The 19,095-nt window shown below is 35.2% G+C and overlaps 2 protein-coding genes and 1 pseudogene across 3 annotated transcripts; 1 reads left to right on the top strand and 2 right to left on the bottom strand.

Annotated features, from left to right (window-relative positions):
- Positions 1–3,920: 3,920 nt before the first annotated feature.
- On the top strand, positions 3,921–5,862 carry LOC147556499 (transcription factor MYB36-like). The gene is made up of 3 exons (XM_086662963.1): positions 3,921–4,174; positions 4,373–4,502; positions 4,826–5,862. The coding sequence occupies exons 1-3, from the start codon at positions 4,039–4,041 to the stop codon at positions 5,700–5,702; spliced, it is 1,143 nt and encodes a 380-aa protein (XP_086519089.1). The 5' UTR covers positions 3,921–4,038; the 3' UTR covers positions 5,703–5,862.
- A 3,494-nt stretch (positions 5,863–9,356) lies between these two features.
- Positions 9,357–10,165, bottom strand: LOC147556500 (pathogenesis-related protein 1C-like). The gene has a single exon (XM_086664498.1). It carries the CDS (start codon positions 10,096–10,098, stop codon positions 9,490–9,492), a length of 609 nt encoding a protein of 202 aa, XP_086520624.1. The 5' UTR covers positions 10,099–10,165; the 3' UTR covers positions 9,357–9,489.
- A 6,268-nt stretch (positions 10,166–16,433) lies between these two features.
- LOC147556501 (mitogen-activated protein kinase kinase 5 pseudogene) lies at positions 16,434–18,367 on the bottom strand (annotated as a pseudogene). The gene has a single exon (XR_015235421.1). The product of XR_015235421.1 is annotated as a mitogen-activated protein kinase kinase 5 pseudogene (transcript).
- Between the last annotated feature and the right edge of the window lie 728 nt (positions 18,368–19,095).

Below are 19,095 nucleotides of genomic sequence, written 5' to 3' on the forward strand. Positions count from 1 at the left end.
AGCTACCATATGGGTAGTCCATAGTAAAAAGTGTGTAGCTAATGCCCGTCCATTTTGTAGTGATATTTTCTTACGTTTTGGTCCATTTGCATAAATAAGGCCCAAATGGTCAAATACGAAGATTCAATAAAATTCAAATTCATCCCAACTTTTTTACATAATAAATAAGGATCTTTAGAAAGTAATAAAATTTAAGACGCCCTTTTTGTCAGATGTTTGTGAATTGGATGTCGATAATTGTAATGTAGGACTATAACTAGACTATACGGAAAAAGACTTAACTTTCACGCCATAGTTTAGTTTAATTAAAGATATTTTAGACGCAAAGAAAACAATACGTGAAGAGATGTGCTAGAATAACAAGAATTTTGGTAGGTCTCAACCTTAGTTGCTTGGTCAAAGCTTGGTTGACTTCAAGTTCTTTCACATGTACTTCATTGAACCTCTTTTCTCTCTTCCTGTGATATGTTGGTACATGAGAATCCAAAAGGTCAAACAAGTGACGCAACATAGGTGGCTTTCACTATATACCTTATGAATTGTTTCTCGGGGGACCAGTTACCTAACACAACTAGTAAGCTCAAAATTGAAATACTTGTTACATACAAGGAAAGATACACACGGTTGAGTTAGTCAAAATTGAAAATGAAATTTTTTTCTTTCACATCTTAGAAGAGTGGTTCATGTTTAAAAATCAAGGCGATGAAGCGAATCAGCCTCTATGGTTATATTATGTACAATCTTGACAAAAATATGACCACAATCTCTCTGGCTTAAACCACATCTAACTATTTCTGCTTACACCTAAATTTAGCTATCCTGGATTTACAATTCGATCCGAGCAAATTTGACACACCTGTATTATAGAGTAGAATTACTACCATCTTTTTTTTTTGTTAAAGAGAATTACTACCATTTGGACTACTAGTTGTTGGCGTAGTTATTTTTATTAGAACAATAAGATTCTAACTATATTCCCCTTAGTTTAATGACAAACATATCTAGGTGGACCTAAATATAATTTTCCAATTAATAAGATATGTCATATGTGGCATTAGGGATATTTTTATATGTTCTTTAGAAAAAATTCAATAAATTACCAACTATATTACTCCTTTGTTTGGGTAACAAGTGTCATTACTTAAGGATAAAAAGGTTTAAAATTTGCTTAAAAAAACGCTTAGAATATATGATTATGGTTATTAAGATTAGGATTAGGGTTGACATTAATGCATAGGAGTGGAGACTTTTGTATTTAAGGTTCTTATGAGGTCATAGTCCTATGGTAGCGTCTCACTTTAATATTGTGCAGATAAATTAATAGTGCATATTGAGTTTCATTTTTTATTGTCTTCCTCACATTTTTAAACATTTCAATACAAAAGGGGGAAACTGTTGTGGACAAAAATAAACCAAAAACCAATATTTTGTTCTGGTTTGGTTCTGCATATGCTAATTCAGTGGTTGCGAGTAGTGGTGCGGGGCCCCCATCTAAAATGTTGTACGCCCTCAGATTAAGCATGAATTGCGAGAGGTCTCATGTATAATTCGGGGGCCTATAACATTTTCGCCGGGGTTCTTTAGCCGCTCCCACCAATTAAATGCGGCAAGGCAGAGACTTTGTGAAAAAGAATTTGCCAAGGTAGTAGTAACATGAAATAATAAAATAAACCACAGAAGTAGACCTACTTTAGACTTAAATATGAATCAACCGCCAACTAAGATTGAAAAAATTCATCAAGAGTCAAGAGAGAGGAGAGAGTCGACTCGAAAAATAATAGACAACCGTAACAAAACTTATATACATAAAAACTCAGTGCTAGTTAGTTTAGATAATGGTATATATATATATATTACGCTGTCTTTTAACCTCGAGTTTCTAATCACATTAAAACCAAGTTCTCTTCTTGATTACAAAGAACAACAATGTATATTATAAAATATCCTTGCATTTTTCATTCTTTTTTGGGATTTTATTTAGAGCCAATTAGGTTAGCTAGCTAGCTAAATTGTTAATAAATTAGAATATAGGGTTAGCTAGGGGTAAGATATTTGGTCCATGCTTATCTTCTAAGAAAGAAAACTTTACAGGGTGAAATTATGAAGAAATAATTAAGTATATAGGTCTTGTTGATGATGAAATGCATCATTAGTGGAGGAGATTCGGAAGATGAGAGAAAGACAAACAGAAACATGTTTTCTTTCTTCCAAAGGGCCTTAAGAAATTAATATTTGTGGAAGTGAGGGTCATCTCTTAATGGACAAGTTTCTCTTAGTTTTTCTTTAAACATGTTTTTGAAGATCAATTAACAAAATTTAGGTCAATGAGTTATTAACTCCCTCTTTTTATCATCTAAAAAGATTTGAAATCTGTACACCTTTCCATTTGGATTTTTCTATACTAAATATACTTGTTTAATACTAAGCAACCTTACCCAATTCATGGTGCAACAATGGTTTCTTGTTCTTTACTCCAATCCCCAAGCAGCATCCAAACAACTTAATTTCTCATTCTTTTCTACCTAAATCATTTCATTAATTATCATAATAGTACCCTATTGGCATTTGAAGACTATTCTTAAGAGGAAATTGGGGCAGGTGTTGGTTAGTTAGAAATGTCAATGTTTTCTTACATTGGGTTCTCTATTCAAACATGTACAAGCTATGAGAGAGTTTAGGTAAGGCTGCAGTTTTGGAGTATTGGTCAATTATATTTGACTTAGTAGCATCTTCATTTTGGATCTAAAAATTGGTTATATTTTTTATTTTGCATGCTTAAATTGAATCAAATCTGTTCAAACTCCCACAGACATATACTGATTTACTCTTACAATTCGAACAACTAAACAAACTATAAATACATCAAATTTAACCAGTTATACGAAAAAGGATTTGTTTACCCTTCTACACTATTCTTTTCCGGTAATATTATTTATTGGTTTTCAAAAATTAAGGTTTGTGACATATGACAAATACCATATAATCACATATATTTTATAACAGATGTGAGTTTGTTGTATGAACATAATGACTCTTGGGACATTGGCTTGTAGTCTAGGTTTTTTCTTTTCTCTAAAATACTGAGAGGTTACCTGCTTAAGTCAGAAGTGTTATAATTTACTCTCTCCATTTACATTTTTGTCGTAATTATCTTTTGGTTTACCTATTCTGAACGTCTTATTCCTAAAAGCAGAGTATAATTATTTTACTACTTCCAATGATACCCGTTATTAAAGTTTAATGACAAATCTCTAACTCTTACATCGTTTGTGGTGCTTAAAAGCTAGTAATAAGAGTAAAATTGGAAAAATTGTTTCGGTTTTAGAGTGATTACACAAATAAATGATGTTCCCTTTAAAACAATTGAGTTTTCAAAATGAGACAACAAATGTGGACAAAGGGAGTACCACTTACATAGTATTGAAAGAGCTTATAAGCTCCTCAACTCTGTGCATAAGTTAACCTAGACAACTCTATTATGGTGAGAGTTTGAGCTCTTTGAGGAGGAGAGTGAAATTTCTGAGGCCAGTTACCCAATACGCCTCTTCAAGACCCATAGAAAAGAAGAGATTTGAAAATGTAAGGAAGATTCTTGACAAACAAAGAGGATGGAAGCTTGCCCCATAATTTCTTGTAGTATGATATTTAAATAATTAAATATACTAATGCAAAAAGTAGTGGAATAGAAAAATCAAAAGTTGAAGAAATTTTCTATACATTTCTCTACAACTAGTTAAATATTACAAGTTCAACAAAAAAAGTTAAATATTACAAAAAAAAATAATAAAACAAAAAAGTTGGATGAGACTATGAGAGAGAGAGAAAAAAGAGGTGAAGTGTGAAAATTTTGTCCTCATAAGCATCACCATTTGACATTATTTTCTTCCTATAAATTTGAAGTCTTCCTCTCTTCTTTTCTCAAACCATTGAAACTCATACTTCATCCAAAGGTCAAAGAAACAACAGACTGACAAACAGGAAGAAAAATAGATAGAGAAACAAGACAAAGAGAGAGAAATTAAAGGCTGAAACAGAAAGATGGGTAGAGCTCCTTGTTGTGACAAAGCAAATGTGAAGAAGGGACCTTGGTCTCCTGAGGAAGATGCTACTCTTAAAGACTATATAGAACAACAAGGCACTTGTGGTAACTGGATTGCTCTTCCTCAAAAGATTGGTAACTATTACAACATCCCCACAACCCTCTCTCTCTCTCTCTCTCTCTCTCTCTCTCTATATATATATATATATATATATATATATTATATATATATCTCAATCTCTCTCTATCTCTCTCCTGTCTGTGTTTTTATGTGTTTGTACTTTTATGTTTGTGTTCTAAGAATGTGGACATAATTATTGGTAAAAATTACAGGACTTAAAAGATGTGGAAAGAGTTGTAGATTGAGATGGTTGAATTACTTGAGGCCAAACATCAAACATGGTGAATTTTCAGAGGAGGAAGATAAAATCATTTCCAACCTATACATTAGTATTGGAAGCAGGTAAAACTCTCTATCTTTCTTAAATTGTATGTCCATCAAGACACAGAAAGAGAGTTGACTCGAAAATGAAGACAGTTGATTTCGTGTAGGTCTCGAGTTGGGTTTAACTTATAGCCTCTTTTAGCATGCTCTTAACATTTTTCCTTATATTTTGGTTCTAGTATGACACTGATTGAATATTATATGCATGCCATTTCACCCTATATATATTACAGTTTTTTCTTATCTAGTTATTCTTCAAATTGTATTTCGAGTCATGGGTAGTAGTTAGTTAATTATGATTCTAATTTTTAAGCTTACCTTTAAAGTTTGAATTCTTGTAGGTGGTCCATAATTGCAGCTCAATTACCTGGAAGAACTGATAATGATATTAAGAACTACTGGAACACAAAATTGAAGAAAAAGTTGTTAGGAAAGCGTAAAGATTCGCAGTCTTGTCGCTTAACTTCCCTTAATCAAGACATAAGAGATTCGAACAACACCGACGATAACTCCTACTCTAATAATACCTTAAGTCAATCGGCTATCGAAAGATTACAACTTCATATGCAACTCCAAAACTTTCATAACCCATTCTCTTTCTATAACAATCCTGCTCTGTGGCCTAAGTTGCACCCTCTTGGAGATAAAACATTTCAAGATCACCATGACTTGAATGGAAGCCCCACCTCATTTCAACACAAAACTACTATTACAAATCAAACTGCAACCACCCACCAAACTTCTAACATGTTTGATGAACTACCCACTTCTTTGATTGAATTCGAACGGGGTAATTCGATCAATATTATTAGAAACCCTAATGACCTAGAACATGAATTGTTTGGTGATTCCTGTAATGGGTTCTCTCCATTTAACACAATGGATTTTATGACAAACATTTCAAAGTCAAAGAGCTTAGAACAATTGAACATGATGAATTTAGAGTCAGTATTGGGGTTACAAGCTGAACTTAGTGAGTTACTAAATTCTGACAATGGAGATCAAGCAAGTACTCAATTCGATTGTTTCAAAGAAATGGATGGAAGCAGTACTACTAGCACAACCAATGATACTATGAAAAATATTTGGTTGTCTGATAATGATTTTGATACAAAATCATCATCGTCATCGTGGGACGATTCTGCCTCAGGTTTTGCTCTTCAGACTGATAATCAACAAGGACTATTTCAAGATTATGTATTAGAATATGATCTATAAAAGGTTATTAAAAGGGTATAATTGGGGGATGGAGAGGCATAAAAGTCTTATGATTATGGCTTGTGAATTGTGTGAATATAATAATGATTATAATGTTGATCTGCTAATTATTTTGTCTTGTTAATGTACATTTTTTCTTAATTGCAATTCTACTACTTATTAACTTCATATTATCCATTGATTAATGAGCTTAATTTGCACTACTGCAAACTAACACTTAACGAGCTTTAATTTGCAGATTATTGAGGCAATAAGTGCTTTCTATTGATCCCTAATCCCTTTGTACGGCACTACGCGCTAACTCGAATAAGCACTCATTTGAAAGTGGCTTTTAAAGGCTATAACAAGAACCTAAACTGCCATCGCAAGGCCCTTAAAAGCCGTCACGACCATTTGAGGCCTATACTTTATTTATACCAAAAATTCACAAAGTTTGTACATAAGGGAATTAAGGTACCCCTCATGTTTCCGACTTCTTGAATTTCAGAGGACTACACATCTGACGAAGCAATCAGTGGAGAACAAGGAGAGTCAATGAATTATCAAACAATGCCCTTCATCATTATGACCAAGTTTGGTAAAATGCAGTGCTATATTTGAGGGTTAAGTTCCCCTTCCATCTGTCTCTCTATTCTTCCCTGAGAGTATTCGATGCTACTATTAGTGACAGATTCCAAATTGTCCCAAATATCTATTTGAGACAGACTATAGTTCATTGCAGACGGTTTTACCCGTTTCTAATGACCACTTTTTTGCAGTGACAAGAAGAAGAAGGAAAGAAAAAAAATTGTTAGGTCAAACGTTGGTTGAGGCATTACCTCCTAAACACACATTGCCTTTAACCAAACTAAACACTGCCTTTAGCTAGATTGCCTATAACAACTCTTAGTATTGCCTATAAAATCTCTCATTGAGACGTTCCTCGTCAAATCTGAGCTCTTGTTGTGACAATCCTGAAACTCCCACTCCTTCTATTCTTCAAACACGGCTAGTACGAAACCATCAAGTCCTCCCAAAAAAAAATTTTGCCAATATTTTTCCTGACTGGCTCCTCCGTTGCTCAAACGATTACAAATTTGGACAATGGTTCATACGTGGTCTTGGTTCAATAGTTGTGTAACGCGAGAGAGGTAAGAGGATTAACTTCACCAAAAACTATTCTTTTAAGCCAATTTTCCCCTCTTCGATCCCAAGTACAATAGTTTTGTTAAATCTTTGTGCCTATAATGTTAGAAGTTCAATTCCCTCATGAAAAAAAAATTATTTTGTTATTTTTTTCTTTCATCAAATTAAACTAGTAAAGTGTAAGGAGAATTGAACCTTATATTACTCTAAGTAAGAGACATAATCATTGGACTTGCCGTGAATAACCATGATTTCGTAGAATATTCACGTAACACAAGAGAGGCAAAGTGTCATAGATTTTGCAAAAATTCTTCAATATTATTTACAATTAATTTGTCTTGATTATTTTCTTAATTATGTCACATGTGTTGGTGTCGAAATTTGTCCATCTAGTATCAGTCAGAATAATGAAGGCTTGATGTCGGATCACGTCTTGATGAATGGTTTGCTCCGTTGAGCTACCATCACTCGTGTTCTCGTTTTTGCTTTTAAAAACTTGAGGGGAGAACCTACAAGGAGCTCAAAAACCTCTCCAACGCTCAAGATAGTCAGATTGTCCTTGCTGTAAAAGATTGAGTATGGAATGAAACTTGGAGTTCGTACCTTGTTTAAGGCGAGTTGATGCCCTTTTATAGGCTACTTTGGCCGTCTTTTGATAGACGGTTATGATGAGGCGGTTGAGATCCACCTTGTTGGATTGAAACTACTATTTCGTAGTTAGGAGATCTATGGTTTTCTTTTGGAGTTATCTCGTATCTTTGACATCTAGAAGTTCCTTTGTTTCGGAATCTTTGATAAATATCTTTCCAAGTTGATAGATCCTCTAGAAGATGTTTCCTTCTCCGAGACTCTTGAAGTTCAGGATAGGTAAATACTCAAGATCTTCACTGATTGAGATCTTTGATAAGATTCGGACTAAGTCGGTGAGTGTAAGGCACACTTCTACCTTTTTCTGTTTCGGGCTTAAGGTATCGGTTTTGCTTACGTGGACCCCCTAGCATTCTCGTAAATCTAGGGAAGACTATATTTGAACCATGGCAGGGCTTAAGGCGCCTAAGACAATCTTACCGACCTCCCAGTTCTAGACTTGAGTGGCAGACCTCCTTCGGATTGGACCTGCCTTGCTGACTTGACCCACGAATTGACCCACGGGTTCTTATTCTATTTTTAGCTCATTGATCCCAGTCAACTGATGACCAATTTTTGGATCATGCATGTACATTCGTTTTTTACGTTATCAAACTAGGGCCACGGCCAAAAATTTCCATCGAGCCTCCAAAATCTCGGGCCACTCCACTATTTGTTCCACCATGACATCGTCGATCATGGAGGGCCCTAAGTACTTTTTAAACACTTCATATGTTTTGATCAATTTTCTCCATCTCATAAATATTTCTTATTAAGTGATGACAACAGATTCTTCAACAAAAATAAAGTGATGACAACAGATGAACCCACTTCATTCAAACAGACAATGTTATGTAATGGGTGGCAAAAAGCTATGGCAAAAGAAATTTATTCTCTTGAATCAAATAATATGTTGGACACTAGTTCATTTTCCTCCAAGTAAATCTTCAATCGGCTGCAAGTGAGTATATAAGAGTAAATATAAGTCTGATGGTTCGATTGATTGGTATAAAGCTTGTCTTGTGGCAAAAAGCTACCTCAAGTCGAAGGGATAGATTACCATGAATCTGTTCCTGCTGCTAAATTAGAAACTATGTGAGTCCTTCTCTCTCTTGTTGCATTAAAGGATGGACTCTTCATAAAATAAATGTTGATAATGCATTCCTTCAGGGGATGGGATATTCTCGAGGAAGTATACATGAAAATTCGTACATGATTCGCTAAATCAGGTGATATACACGTATGTCATCTTCATAAATTTTTAAATGGTTTGAAACAAACAGCAAGAACAATGGGTTCGCGAAATTTTCTGATGCACTTCTTGATGAAGGATTAAACAATCAATTGTTAACTTTAACTGGTGGACTACAATAATATGGGGAAAGACTCCAAAAGAGAGGATAAGGAGGGGAAATATTTATAAAAATGAGGGTGAAAGGGGTAACACATAATCAATTGCCAAAGTTTACTTGCGGAATAATATAAAATTGGGCCATTTTAGAAGTTGGTTATCTTTACATGGTCATTTTGGTGAATTGACCTCTTTAGAGGGCCAAGATGAAACTAACCCATACATCTATTGTTATTTTACAACCTTCACAATGAGTGGTTTGTTTTGAAATTTACATGATTACTTGCCGAATTATTGTCCCAATAAATCGTCCTTTATATTTTTAATTTTGTATACAACTCTCTATGTAAAATCTATCAATATATGTGTAAATAAATCAATAGAAATACCTTTAGACTTCAATTATTCTCGTGCAAGTCAATATTTAGCAATACACAACAAATAAAACTTGGATATTGTATTATTATTGCATTCTGATAGCAGTACCTTTCTAGTCCTAGGGTTTGAAAGACAATTACCTACTCGAAGAAACAAATTAGGAGGCTTGGTCAGAGATTAAATTCATAAATTACAAACTATTTTTGTAAAGCTACATCAAATTATATACTTTAAACAACACTATTCAATCACTTACAATGTAATAAATATATGCATAATACTCCGTCAATTATTCTCAACTTAGTCCTAATAGGGTCTTTCACCAATAATATTACCCGGTGGAGCGTAATTACACGTCATAAAAATATTTCCATCGTCACAAGCAACTCTAGCACATCCTACACGTCGAGTATTTCTCCACACAATTTGTGTATAATGCCCACACATTTGTCCAACTTGGCATGTATTAGCGACATAAGAATAATATTTTTCTTCGTTTGCCCACGCATTTACAGCATCTGTTGGACCCCAAGTTGTTCCACTCCCCCAATAAATATTTTCCCCTAACTTAAAATCTCCTTCCGGGAATGAATGTCGTAAAATACAATCTCCTTTCCTTTGCATTGCCCATGATTTTGCGTACTCTTCTAGTTGATTATCCCACATCAAAGGCATTTCCCATTTTGATGCCCTCACCCAATTATGAGCAAATAAGAACTCTAAAGATTCACTTATACAACCCCAACATAACTCCTTTGAAACATTATATATCCTGGCCTTATCCGGCCTTGATCGACTCGTTTCCGATGTGGTTCGATAAGGTTTGGGTGGTGATGTTGCAGGATTAAATTTAGAAGTGGTGGAGGTTGAGAAAGAAATGAGTAGGAATAAGAAGAACTTGAAGTGGATTTTCATGGTTGTTCGGGTTAGGTAGTAGAGAGAGAGGTAGAGTTATACAAGTTTGTTGAAGTTGTTTAAATAATTATGGTCTTTGTATGAAACTAAGGAATTATTGAAGGGATCTCGTGAAGAGGGATGCGTATTGGGCACCCGTGAACCTGTGCACATGGAAGAGACAAAATATGTTGCACCAAGTGTAAGAGGACAAGTGTTAGGCAAATGATGAGTGAAGTATGGTGGCATTATAGCCATTCACTCACATTGTAAACACAGACAGTACCACATCTCTTATCTAATAAGTAGGGAAGTTCAACTAAACTCTTTTTTTTTGTTTTTGTTGAAACAAGTTCAAGTAACTCTTTATAATATTTTGGGTGATTTGGGGATATAAGAAAAGTATTCAGGGTATAAAATTTTAAAGTGTGAAAAAAAAATGAGCGAAACACACCCTCTCTTGTTGACGTCCAACAACAATTCTCTCCTCTTTCTCTCTCGCTTTCCTCTTTCTCTCTCGCTTTCCTCTTTCTATCTCTCTCTCTCTCTTCATCCCTCTCCCTGCTTCTCTCTTTCTTTCTCTTTTTAAATTTTAAGTTCGACAAACAGATACAAACCTATGATTAATAATGTAACAGAAAGAAACAAAGTATGAAACCAGATAAAAAAATTATATTATGATCAAAGATGAAATCTTAGAATGAATAAGAAATTATAATCTAAAATGATTGATCTCGTTGGAAGATTGAAAAGAGAAGAACCATCGAGCCTTTTTGGTATAACGGGAGGTTCGAGCTCGTACTTGTATGACGAATTTTCGAACTTCCATGAAATCGACCGTTACGTAGTTCATGAAACCCTACTGGAATTTGAACGAGGAAGTGGGAAACAGAGGGAAAAATTTTCCTGCTAAACAGATGGTGATCGGGTTTTGTTAGGTTACCCTTCAATTTAATTAGCTATTTAAGTTACCTCCCTCAAAGAGAAATAGAAGGAAGATGTAAGAGAGTGAGAGAAATAGAAGGAAGATGTGTGTGAGAGAGAGAGAGGATGTAAGAGAGTGAGAGAAATAGAAGGAAGATGTGTGTGTGTGAGAGAGAGAGAGAGAGAGAGAGAAGAGACGAACTTGGTGGTGACCGACGTTAATGGTGGATGTCGGCGGAGTATGGTAGGGGTCGTTGGAAATTTAGTTGAGGAAGAAGAAGCTGAAAGGTTGAAGTGTTTGGAGGAAATAAAATGTGTCAAAAACTTTTTGTTTCTACTCAAAACTTTATACCCCGAATAATTTTCTTATTTCCCCGAATCACCCACCTTTTACTAAATTCCCTCTATAAAATTATATCAAACATTTCCAATTGGGTATTAATTTAATGACGTGATCACATTTTTTCTCACCATTGACATTTTCTTTTTGTTGAAACTTTCTCACCATTGACTTAATTTAGTTGTTTGTGAGTCCCGTCTGGTGACGAATAAGTAGTCGTTTTAGCTCCCAAAAAATCTGTTTCTCTGGTGACGAATAAGTAGTCGTTTTAGCTTCCAATAAATCCGTTTGTTGGGGTCTCTAATGTTTCATTTTTTTAATTTTGTCCTTATTGTATGTTATTAGTTTCTTTTTTCTATTTCCAGTTTAGGTAAAATAAATTGGAAAAAAAAAATTAATAAAAAATACTATAAGAGGAAAATTGAAAAGCAAAGAGAAGTTGGGGGGTCACAACAAATTCCTGGATAGTGGACAAATCAAAAGGACTAGTTGGCCACAAGTTGGGGGCTAAAAAAAAACTAACCTATTAATTATTCACGTGTTAACTCTTTGGGTAAAACTGTGCAAATTTCTACAAATCCATGTAAACCAAGTGTCAAATATTTGTTAATTTTTATAAATCTTAATCGCAAAACTTGTGTAAACTGTTCCAAAAACGTTACCAAGGAGATAAACCCTAAAAACAATTGTTAAAACCTTATTAGTTGAAGTGTATTGGCCTAAGACTTTTTTATTCGTTTTTCTGAAGAAAAAAAAAAGCTAATTTTGAAATGGCTCTTACAATTAGATCGATCTCGCTCTTACTTAAAAAATTATTTGGAAAGCTTTAAGTCATCTATTTCTCTCTTATGTTATGACGAAGTACAAACAATTCAAGAAACAAAGATACCCTTTTACATTATTAACCCCCCTCAAAAGAGTATAGGAAACATAAGTAAACAGGTCATACCAAAATTTTAGTTTTTTTTTTTTTTTTTTTTTTTTTGAAGCCACGGGAATCGATTTCCATTCATAAGTGATACAATCACAATGTTTACATGGATGAAATTGTTATTTCTCTCTTCCAACTTCATGAGAGTTGCATACCTTTAAGTGCAATAAGAAAGAAATTGGACTAGACTCTGACGAAAAAGAAAGAAAAAGATGAAAGGATCCTAAAGATCACGAATAAAAGGACCCTAAAGGTCAACAAAACATAAAATAATACAGAATAAAGAAAAACTAATTTAAATCTGCGTCACATTCGCCGGCAAACCGCCATTGTCGCCGGAAACCGTCGCCGGAAAATCGTCGTCATCACCGGAAAACCGTCACCACCATAGAAAAAAACCGCCATCATCAACTCTTGAATAGTTGGATTTCACTACCTACCATGGTTCATAATCTTGTCTTTTCTACTCGCATGGTTCATAATCTTCTTTTTCATCTTCTTAATCAACGTCTTTGTTAGACAGGAGAAACTCACAACAAAATAATTAAAACAACCAAGAATAATAGAAAAATGAAGTAGTTACATTCATTTTCATTTAATCAAGAGAGGTAGAATCTCTGTGTACAAAAGTAACTAGATGGAAGAATAAATTTGTTGCGAGAGTGAAAGAGATCATTTTGGTAGTTATAATGGTTATGGGTAGTAGTGATTTTGGGGGAAATTGCAGAGAGGATCGTGCTCTTCAATGAAAGATGAGCGACAAACAGAGGAAGTAAAGGTTCTTCTTCTTCTTACTTTCTCTCTCTAAAGAAATGGAAGATGAGAAGAAGGATTGAAGATATAATATGTACATATAAAAGAGGAAACTCCGGCGAAGGGAGACCCTTCACCTGAAAACTCTTCCTATTTGATCAAGGTAAAGAGAGAAACAGTGGAGAGAGAGAGGAGGCAGTTACTGTAGATTATGAAATCTAGTTTATTTTCTTTGTTTCTCCACTTTATTATCTAAATTATTTTATAGCGAGGCATCTATTACATAGATTATGAAATCTTTACTGACCAAAAGAAAGAAAAAATTTCAGAAAAATAATGGAGAACACAATTGATTGATGATTTTGAGAAAACAATAAAATATTTTAGAGTACAAAACTAGATTCCTAAATGTCTGCAGGTAATCATGGGAGAGTGAGATGTGCAAATTCCTTTTTCCCTAGCCCTCACTAAATGGAAATGAAAATATCTTAACCCATAAAATTATCTTTTTACCACAAAGGGTCAACGGTGCATTGGGTAATAATACCCCATCATAGTTTCGTGAGACATAGTCAACTGAATTGAATCTCCAACTTTTTCAATTTTCAAAGACTTTTTTTTCTTGAACTAATTCTCAAAGACTTAAAAGGTTGATTATCGCTCCGGGATATACTATTTTAGTTGCAGGAAATACAAAACTGAGTGGAAAAATCAATCTCGAGTCATGGAGAAATGAAGACTTAGTAAATCAAGTTTGACTGTAATGACTTGAGAGAAATACGAAACTTATCTCATCCTCACCACCTCCCGCCCCCACTTACATGACACCTCAACCTCCCACCACCACAACCAAAAATCTCGGACTGTGTATATATATATATATATATAAGTTAAATCCGTTTTGGCCCTCAATTTGTGACCAACTTATCGTTTTGCGCTTCGATTGGTTTCTAAAGGCAAAAAAAATTAACTTTTTCTAATACTATCTTTAGAGCCAAAATATAATTATTTCCAAACAAAAAACAACATCGCATCTTTATTTATCCTCCACTTCACCTCTTTTCTCCTCCATGTCATATTTTCCTCTCCATGTCACATTTCTTCTCAGACGAGAAGTCGCCGGGAGACAAAAATTCTGGTTAGCGGCCTTTCCTTTATTCTTTTTCTTCTTCTTCCCCTTCCCTCTCTTCGTCTCTCTTTCTCTCTTCTTCCGTCCCTTCTCTTTATTTTCTCTCTTTCTAAACCTCCGGCAAAGGGGAGTCTTCATCGAAGGTCTGGTTTGCTGAACCGACCTTCATAGGTCTGTTGAATCGGACCTCCGGTGAAGACTCCCCCCCACCCCCCCCCCCCCCCCCCCAAGAAGAAAGAAGAGGGAGAGGGGAGAAGAGAGAGGGAAGAAGGAAGAAGAAAAGGAAGAGAGAGAAAGTTTAAGAAGATATATATATATATATATATTTTAGGGTAAGGTTGTCGACTGAAATTTTTATCGGTCGGCGACTTTTCACGGGGGAAGAAAGGTGATGTGGAGAGGAAGAGATGACATGGAGGAGAAAAGAGGTTAAGTGAAGGAGAATAAAGAGGTGTTCTGGCTTTTAAGTTTTTAACTTTTTCGAAAATAATTCTACTTTGGGCCTCAAGGGTAGTTCTAGAAAAAGTTGAAATTTTTTTAGCCCTTGAGGACCAAATCGAACTGTCAGACACTTATGAAGTCAAAATGGTGAGTTGATCACAAATTGAGGGCAACGGAATCAACCCACATATGTATATATTATCTCCTCTTTGTTCTAATGAAGGGGTTATGGAGATTTCAAGTCCATACAAAAGTTGTTTTGTGTGACTTTCTGAACGAAGGTCTACAACCGTGGGACTTACCCTTTGTTGAAGCTGGACAAGAGAGTAAAAGAAAAAATACAACACCATAAATAAATCATAACAAAGTACGAAATGGTAGAAGAAGCTTTAAATTACACATATTAAAGAAGGTCCAATACTACTCCATTAATGGCAGCTTCAACTTTAGTCCATCAATTACCCCCCAGCATATCAGTTCTGCGTCGGAGCCCTACTTCACATACCAGTTTTGTCTCGGTGATCAGCCTACTAAAGGATCCAAAATTCCGCCCCAGGACCCTTGTAAACGTATTGGTGGGTCGAAGACTGGATTAGACATCAATCAATATTCAAAACACTTTCAACATGGCGCTTATAGCAGTACCCAATTATGAAACCTATTGACAGGATTAACAAGCAGACTTAAACTAGATTCCTAAATGTTTGTATGTAATCATGGATGAGTGAGACGTGTAAACTCTATTTTTCTCTGGCCCTTGCTAAATGGAAATGAAAATATCTTAACGGCTAAAATTGTCGGTTTACCATGAAGCATCAACAGAAGTAGGTGGATTGGGTAATAATATCCGATCATAGTTGTGTGAGACAATAGTCACTTTTTATTTTGCTGCAAGGAAGACAATAGTCACTTAAAAACGGAATAAGATCTCCAACTCTTTCAATTCCAAAAGAGTTAAAGGCTGATCATAGCTTTGGGAGATACTATTGTAGTTGCAGGAAATACAAAAACATGGAGAAACACAAAACTCATCTCATCTTCACCGCGGCCACTAAAACCCCACCTCAACCTCCCACCACCACAACCAAACATCTCTGTCCTATTTGTTTTTGCGAAGGGGTTCCCCAGCTCAACCTCCCACCACCGCAACCAAACATCTCTGTCCTATTTGTTTCTGCGAAGGGGTTCTAGGGATTTCAGGTCCATACAAAGGTTGTCCCGTGTGATTTTCAAGATGAAGGATTCCAGCAATGAGGCTTACCCTTCGTTTAAGTTGAGCAAGAAAGTAAAGAAAAGGGAGAGAGGAGAGAGAGGGATGATAGTGGAGATGGTGTCGTTGGTCCAGCATTGGTGGTCGGGGAAATTGTGGTGGTGAAGGAATTCGAAACAAAAGACTTTTTTTTATAACGGAATGTCAGGACCCTTCGCGGGTGAAGAAATGGGAAACATAAAGACCAAGTGTTGTGTGCTCTCTTGGTCGTCCCTAATTTGACCGAGTCTTTTCCTTACCTATTTTCTCATCCCAAAATCCATCACTCTCCCAACCAAAATAGTATTTTTGTAGAGGCGGGCAAAAGGTTTTTTGCTCCAAACATAGAAGACTAAAAAGAATTGTAAGATTTTATTTACTGAATTGCTTACGTGAACAATAAGACAAGAAAATGAAAGAAAAGAGTCCACCTTTGAAAACATGTCATCCCCTCTCTATCATATTCATATGTAAGGCAGGAGTATGAGGAAAGTTGGGAGTAACAGTGTCATATTTGAACTAGAAAAGGTAAAAAAGAAACACAACACCATAAATGGATCATAACAAAGTATGAAAAGCAAGAAAAAGGTTTAAACTAACATTTTGTTTTTCTTTCATTTTCATCATCATACTCATACAAAGTTTATGGTTACACAATTTAAAGAAGGTCCAATAGTGCTCCATTAATGGAAGCTTCAACTTTAGTCCATCAATTCCCCCCCATATAGAAATAGAAGGAAGTAAAGAAGAAAGAAAAGAGTACAACAAAACAACCCCATCTAATCTCTGATAGAAAAGAGAAAAAAAGACTTACAATAATTAAACCCAACTTTTACAATAATGATCTATATATATAGATAGATAGATAGATAGATAGAAAGAGAATGATTGAAACATACCCATTGCCCAAATCATCCACCTGATACAGAAATTAATCAAAACCCATCTACCCAACCTCATATTTCAATCAATCACCACATCCAAATCCTAAACTTAATTAAAAAAAAAAACTTATCCATGAGAAGATGAAAAATGTTGTGGAGCAGGAAGAACATGTTGTTGTTGTTGTTGAAGTTGTGGAAGATGAAGTTGGTGATGAATTTGATTCAAAACCTGATTCTGATTTTGAACATGACCTTGATTCTGAACTTGATGATTTAGTTGAGTAATAAATGGATGAAGTAATAATTTATCAGAAGTCCATCTTTTAGAAGGTTCTCTCTGTAAACAACAACCTAAAAAACTCTTAAATTCTTTTGAAGAAGAAGAAGGAGCTTCAGGTGGTGGTGAAATACAAATAGCAGTCATTAAACTAGCCCAATCAGCTCCTCTACTAACATTAAATGGAAATCTACCCATATAAAATTCTAAAATACTAACCCCAAAACTCCATATATCTCCTGCATAACCATCATAAACTCCATCATTTAGGTCAGTATCAATCCTTTCAGGACTCATATAAGCAATTGTACCCACAGATGAATTACAAGGATCCATTGTTTGTGCTAAAATTCTTGAAACCCCAAAATCAGCAATTTTCACTTGTTTTTTTCCATTAATTAATAGATTTGATGGTTTTATATCTCGATGTACGATTTTACGACGATGAAGATAAGATAAACCAGATAAAATTTGATGAGATAGATCTGAAAGAATTGATTCATTTGTGATATGTGTACCTTCTAATGATCCACCATCCATGTATTCAAGAAGAACTTGGATTTCACCAGCGTGATCAAACATTCCGTGACATCTAACAACGTTTGGGTTATTAACTTGCCGGAGGATTTCAATTTCACGGCAGATCTGACGAAGAACTGAATCTTCATGGGTACCATAAATGACTTTTAGGGCAAATGATCTTCCTGTGGGTCTATGACGAACTTTATAAACTGTACCACCGCTTCCACTACCTACTCTACGTTCTTTATCGAGTTCTGAGAAACTCACCGGAATCTGAGTTGTTTGTTGTTGGTGTTGTTGTTGAGAAGAACCGCCGGAGATGGCGGAGGAAGGTGGTGGTAGAGGTAAAGGAACGGCAAAAGATGAAGGAGTACGTTCAGGTAGAGGAAGGGTAAGATTGGGGCGACGGCGATTAGAATTTCTGGTGGTGGAGGATGGTGGTGGGGGTTGAATCGGATTCATGACTCGGTGGTTGTTAATCGGGATGAGTTTGATTTGTAAGAAGAAGAGATGTTATTATTCTTGTTTGGGTACATTTCTTTTTTATTTCTATACTTGTAATTGAAAAGGAGGGGAAGGGAAATAGAGGAGGAAATGGGTCCTCTAGGTTTTTAGGTCTTTCTTTGAGATAGAGAGAAGATTCTGAGAAAGAAGAGAGAATGATAATCCAAATTTTGTGATTTTTTTAGAGAGGTTTGATTAGGTTAAAAGAAGTATGGAAAAAGGTGGATGGAAGCAATTACGCAAGGAGTGATTTCATCTCTGATTGGCTGAGAGTATTTGTATCGGGGACATTTTATTTGTAATGTGTAATAGTATTATAGTATAATGAATTGAGCTTAATAACTACCCTCTCAAGCATATTTCATACTCTAAATTAGACATGTGAGAATAGTTCATAAACCAAGTTATTGTTTGGTTCGAGAGAACGCAAGAGAATCTTATTCTTCCGAGAATGGGATGATAATAACCAACCGAAGAAGTGGTGTATTTGTGATTCCTATCCCCCAAATGATTTGTTTTGGTATTTATAGACAAAGTTATCTTTAATAAAATATTAGAGTGACTAATATTAGGATTACCGTTATTTTAATATCATAAATAAAAAAAATTAGAACTACGGAATTCAACCACCAACATGATGGTTGTTCTTCTCCTCTTTCACTCGAAGATAATTTCTCTCGCTAGTATTTTCCTTCTCTCTCATTTCTTCAACATAAATAGGAAAAATGCAACTAAGCATGAGGGGCGCCTACCGAATTGACAAAGGTCCAAGGGGAGCAAAGACCAAGGGAGCAAAGACCACTTATAGTGAAAAAAGTGGGCACCTTCTTCGAACATAGATATTTTCCCGAACATAGATATTTTCCCTTATGCAATGAAGCTTCTGGGATGGGATTATGAGAGGGGAAATTTTAAATACACCGTGTTGTAAGCACTATGGAGTGTCTAAAACCTTCCTTCACTCACGTGTTATTGGTGTGTATAACAATAACCCCCAATGTAGCTAAAATTTCCATCTTGAGAGTAACTTCAAGGGTTTTTTGAGTTTACCCCCTCAATACTAA

The sequence above is a fragment of the Eschscholzia californica genome, unplaced genomic scaffold, assembly GCF_041429995.1.
Source record: "Eschscholzia californica isolate CP2 unplaced genomic scaffold, dmEscCali1.0.p SCAF_2, whole genome shotgun sequence".
NCBI classification, from domain to species: Eukaryota; Viridiplantae; Streptophyta; class Magnoliopsida; order Ranunculales; family Papaveraceae; genus Eschscholzia; species Eschscholzia californica.

What these genes read in the sequence shown, in the direction of transcription:
- LOC147556499 (XM_086662963.1), top strand. Translation starts at nt 4,039, where the DNA reads ATGGGTAGAGCTCCTTGTTGTGACAAAGCAAATGTGAAGAAGGGACCT. An exon ending in TGCTCTTCCTCAAAAGATTG is followed by an intron (nt 4,175 to 4,372) that starts GTAACTATTACA and finishes TAAAAATTACAG; the next exon opens with GACTTAAAAGATGTGGAAAG. An exon ending in TACATTAGTATTGGAAGCAG is followed by an intron (nt 4,503 to 4,825) that starts GTAAAACTCTCT and finishes GAATTCTTGTAG; the next exon opens with GTGGTCCATAATTGCAGCTC.
- LOC147556500 (XM_086664498.1), bottom strand. Translation starts at nt 10,098, where the DNA reads ATGAAAATCCACTTCAAGTTCTTCTTATTCCTACTCATTTCTTTCTCA.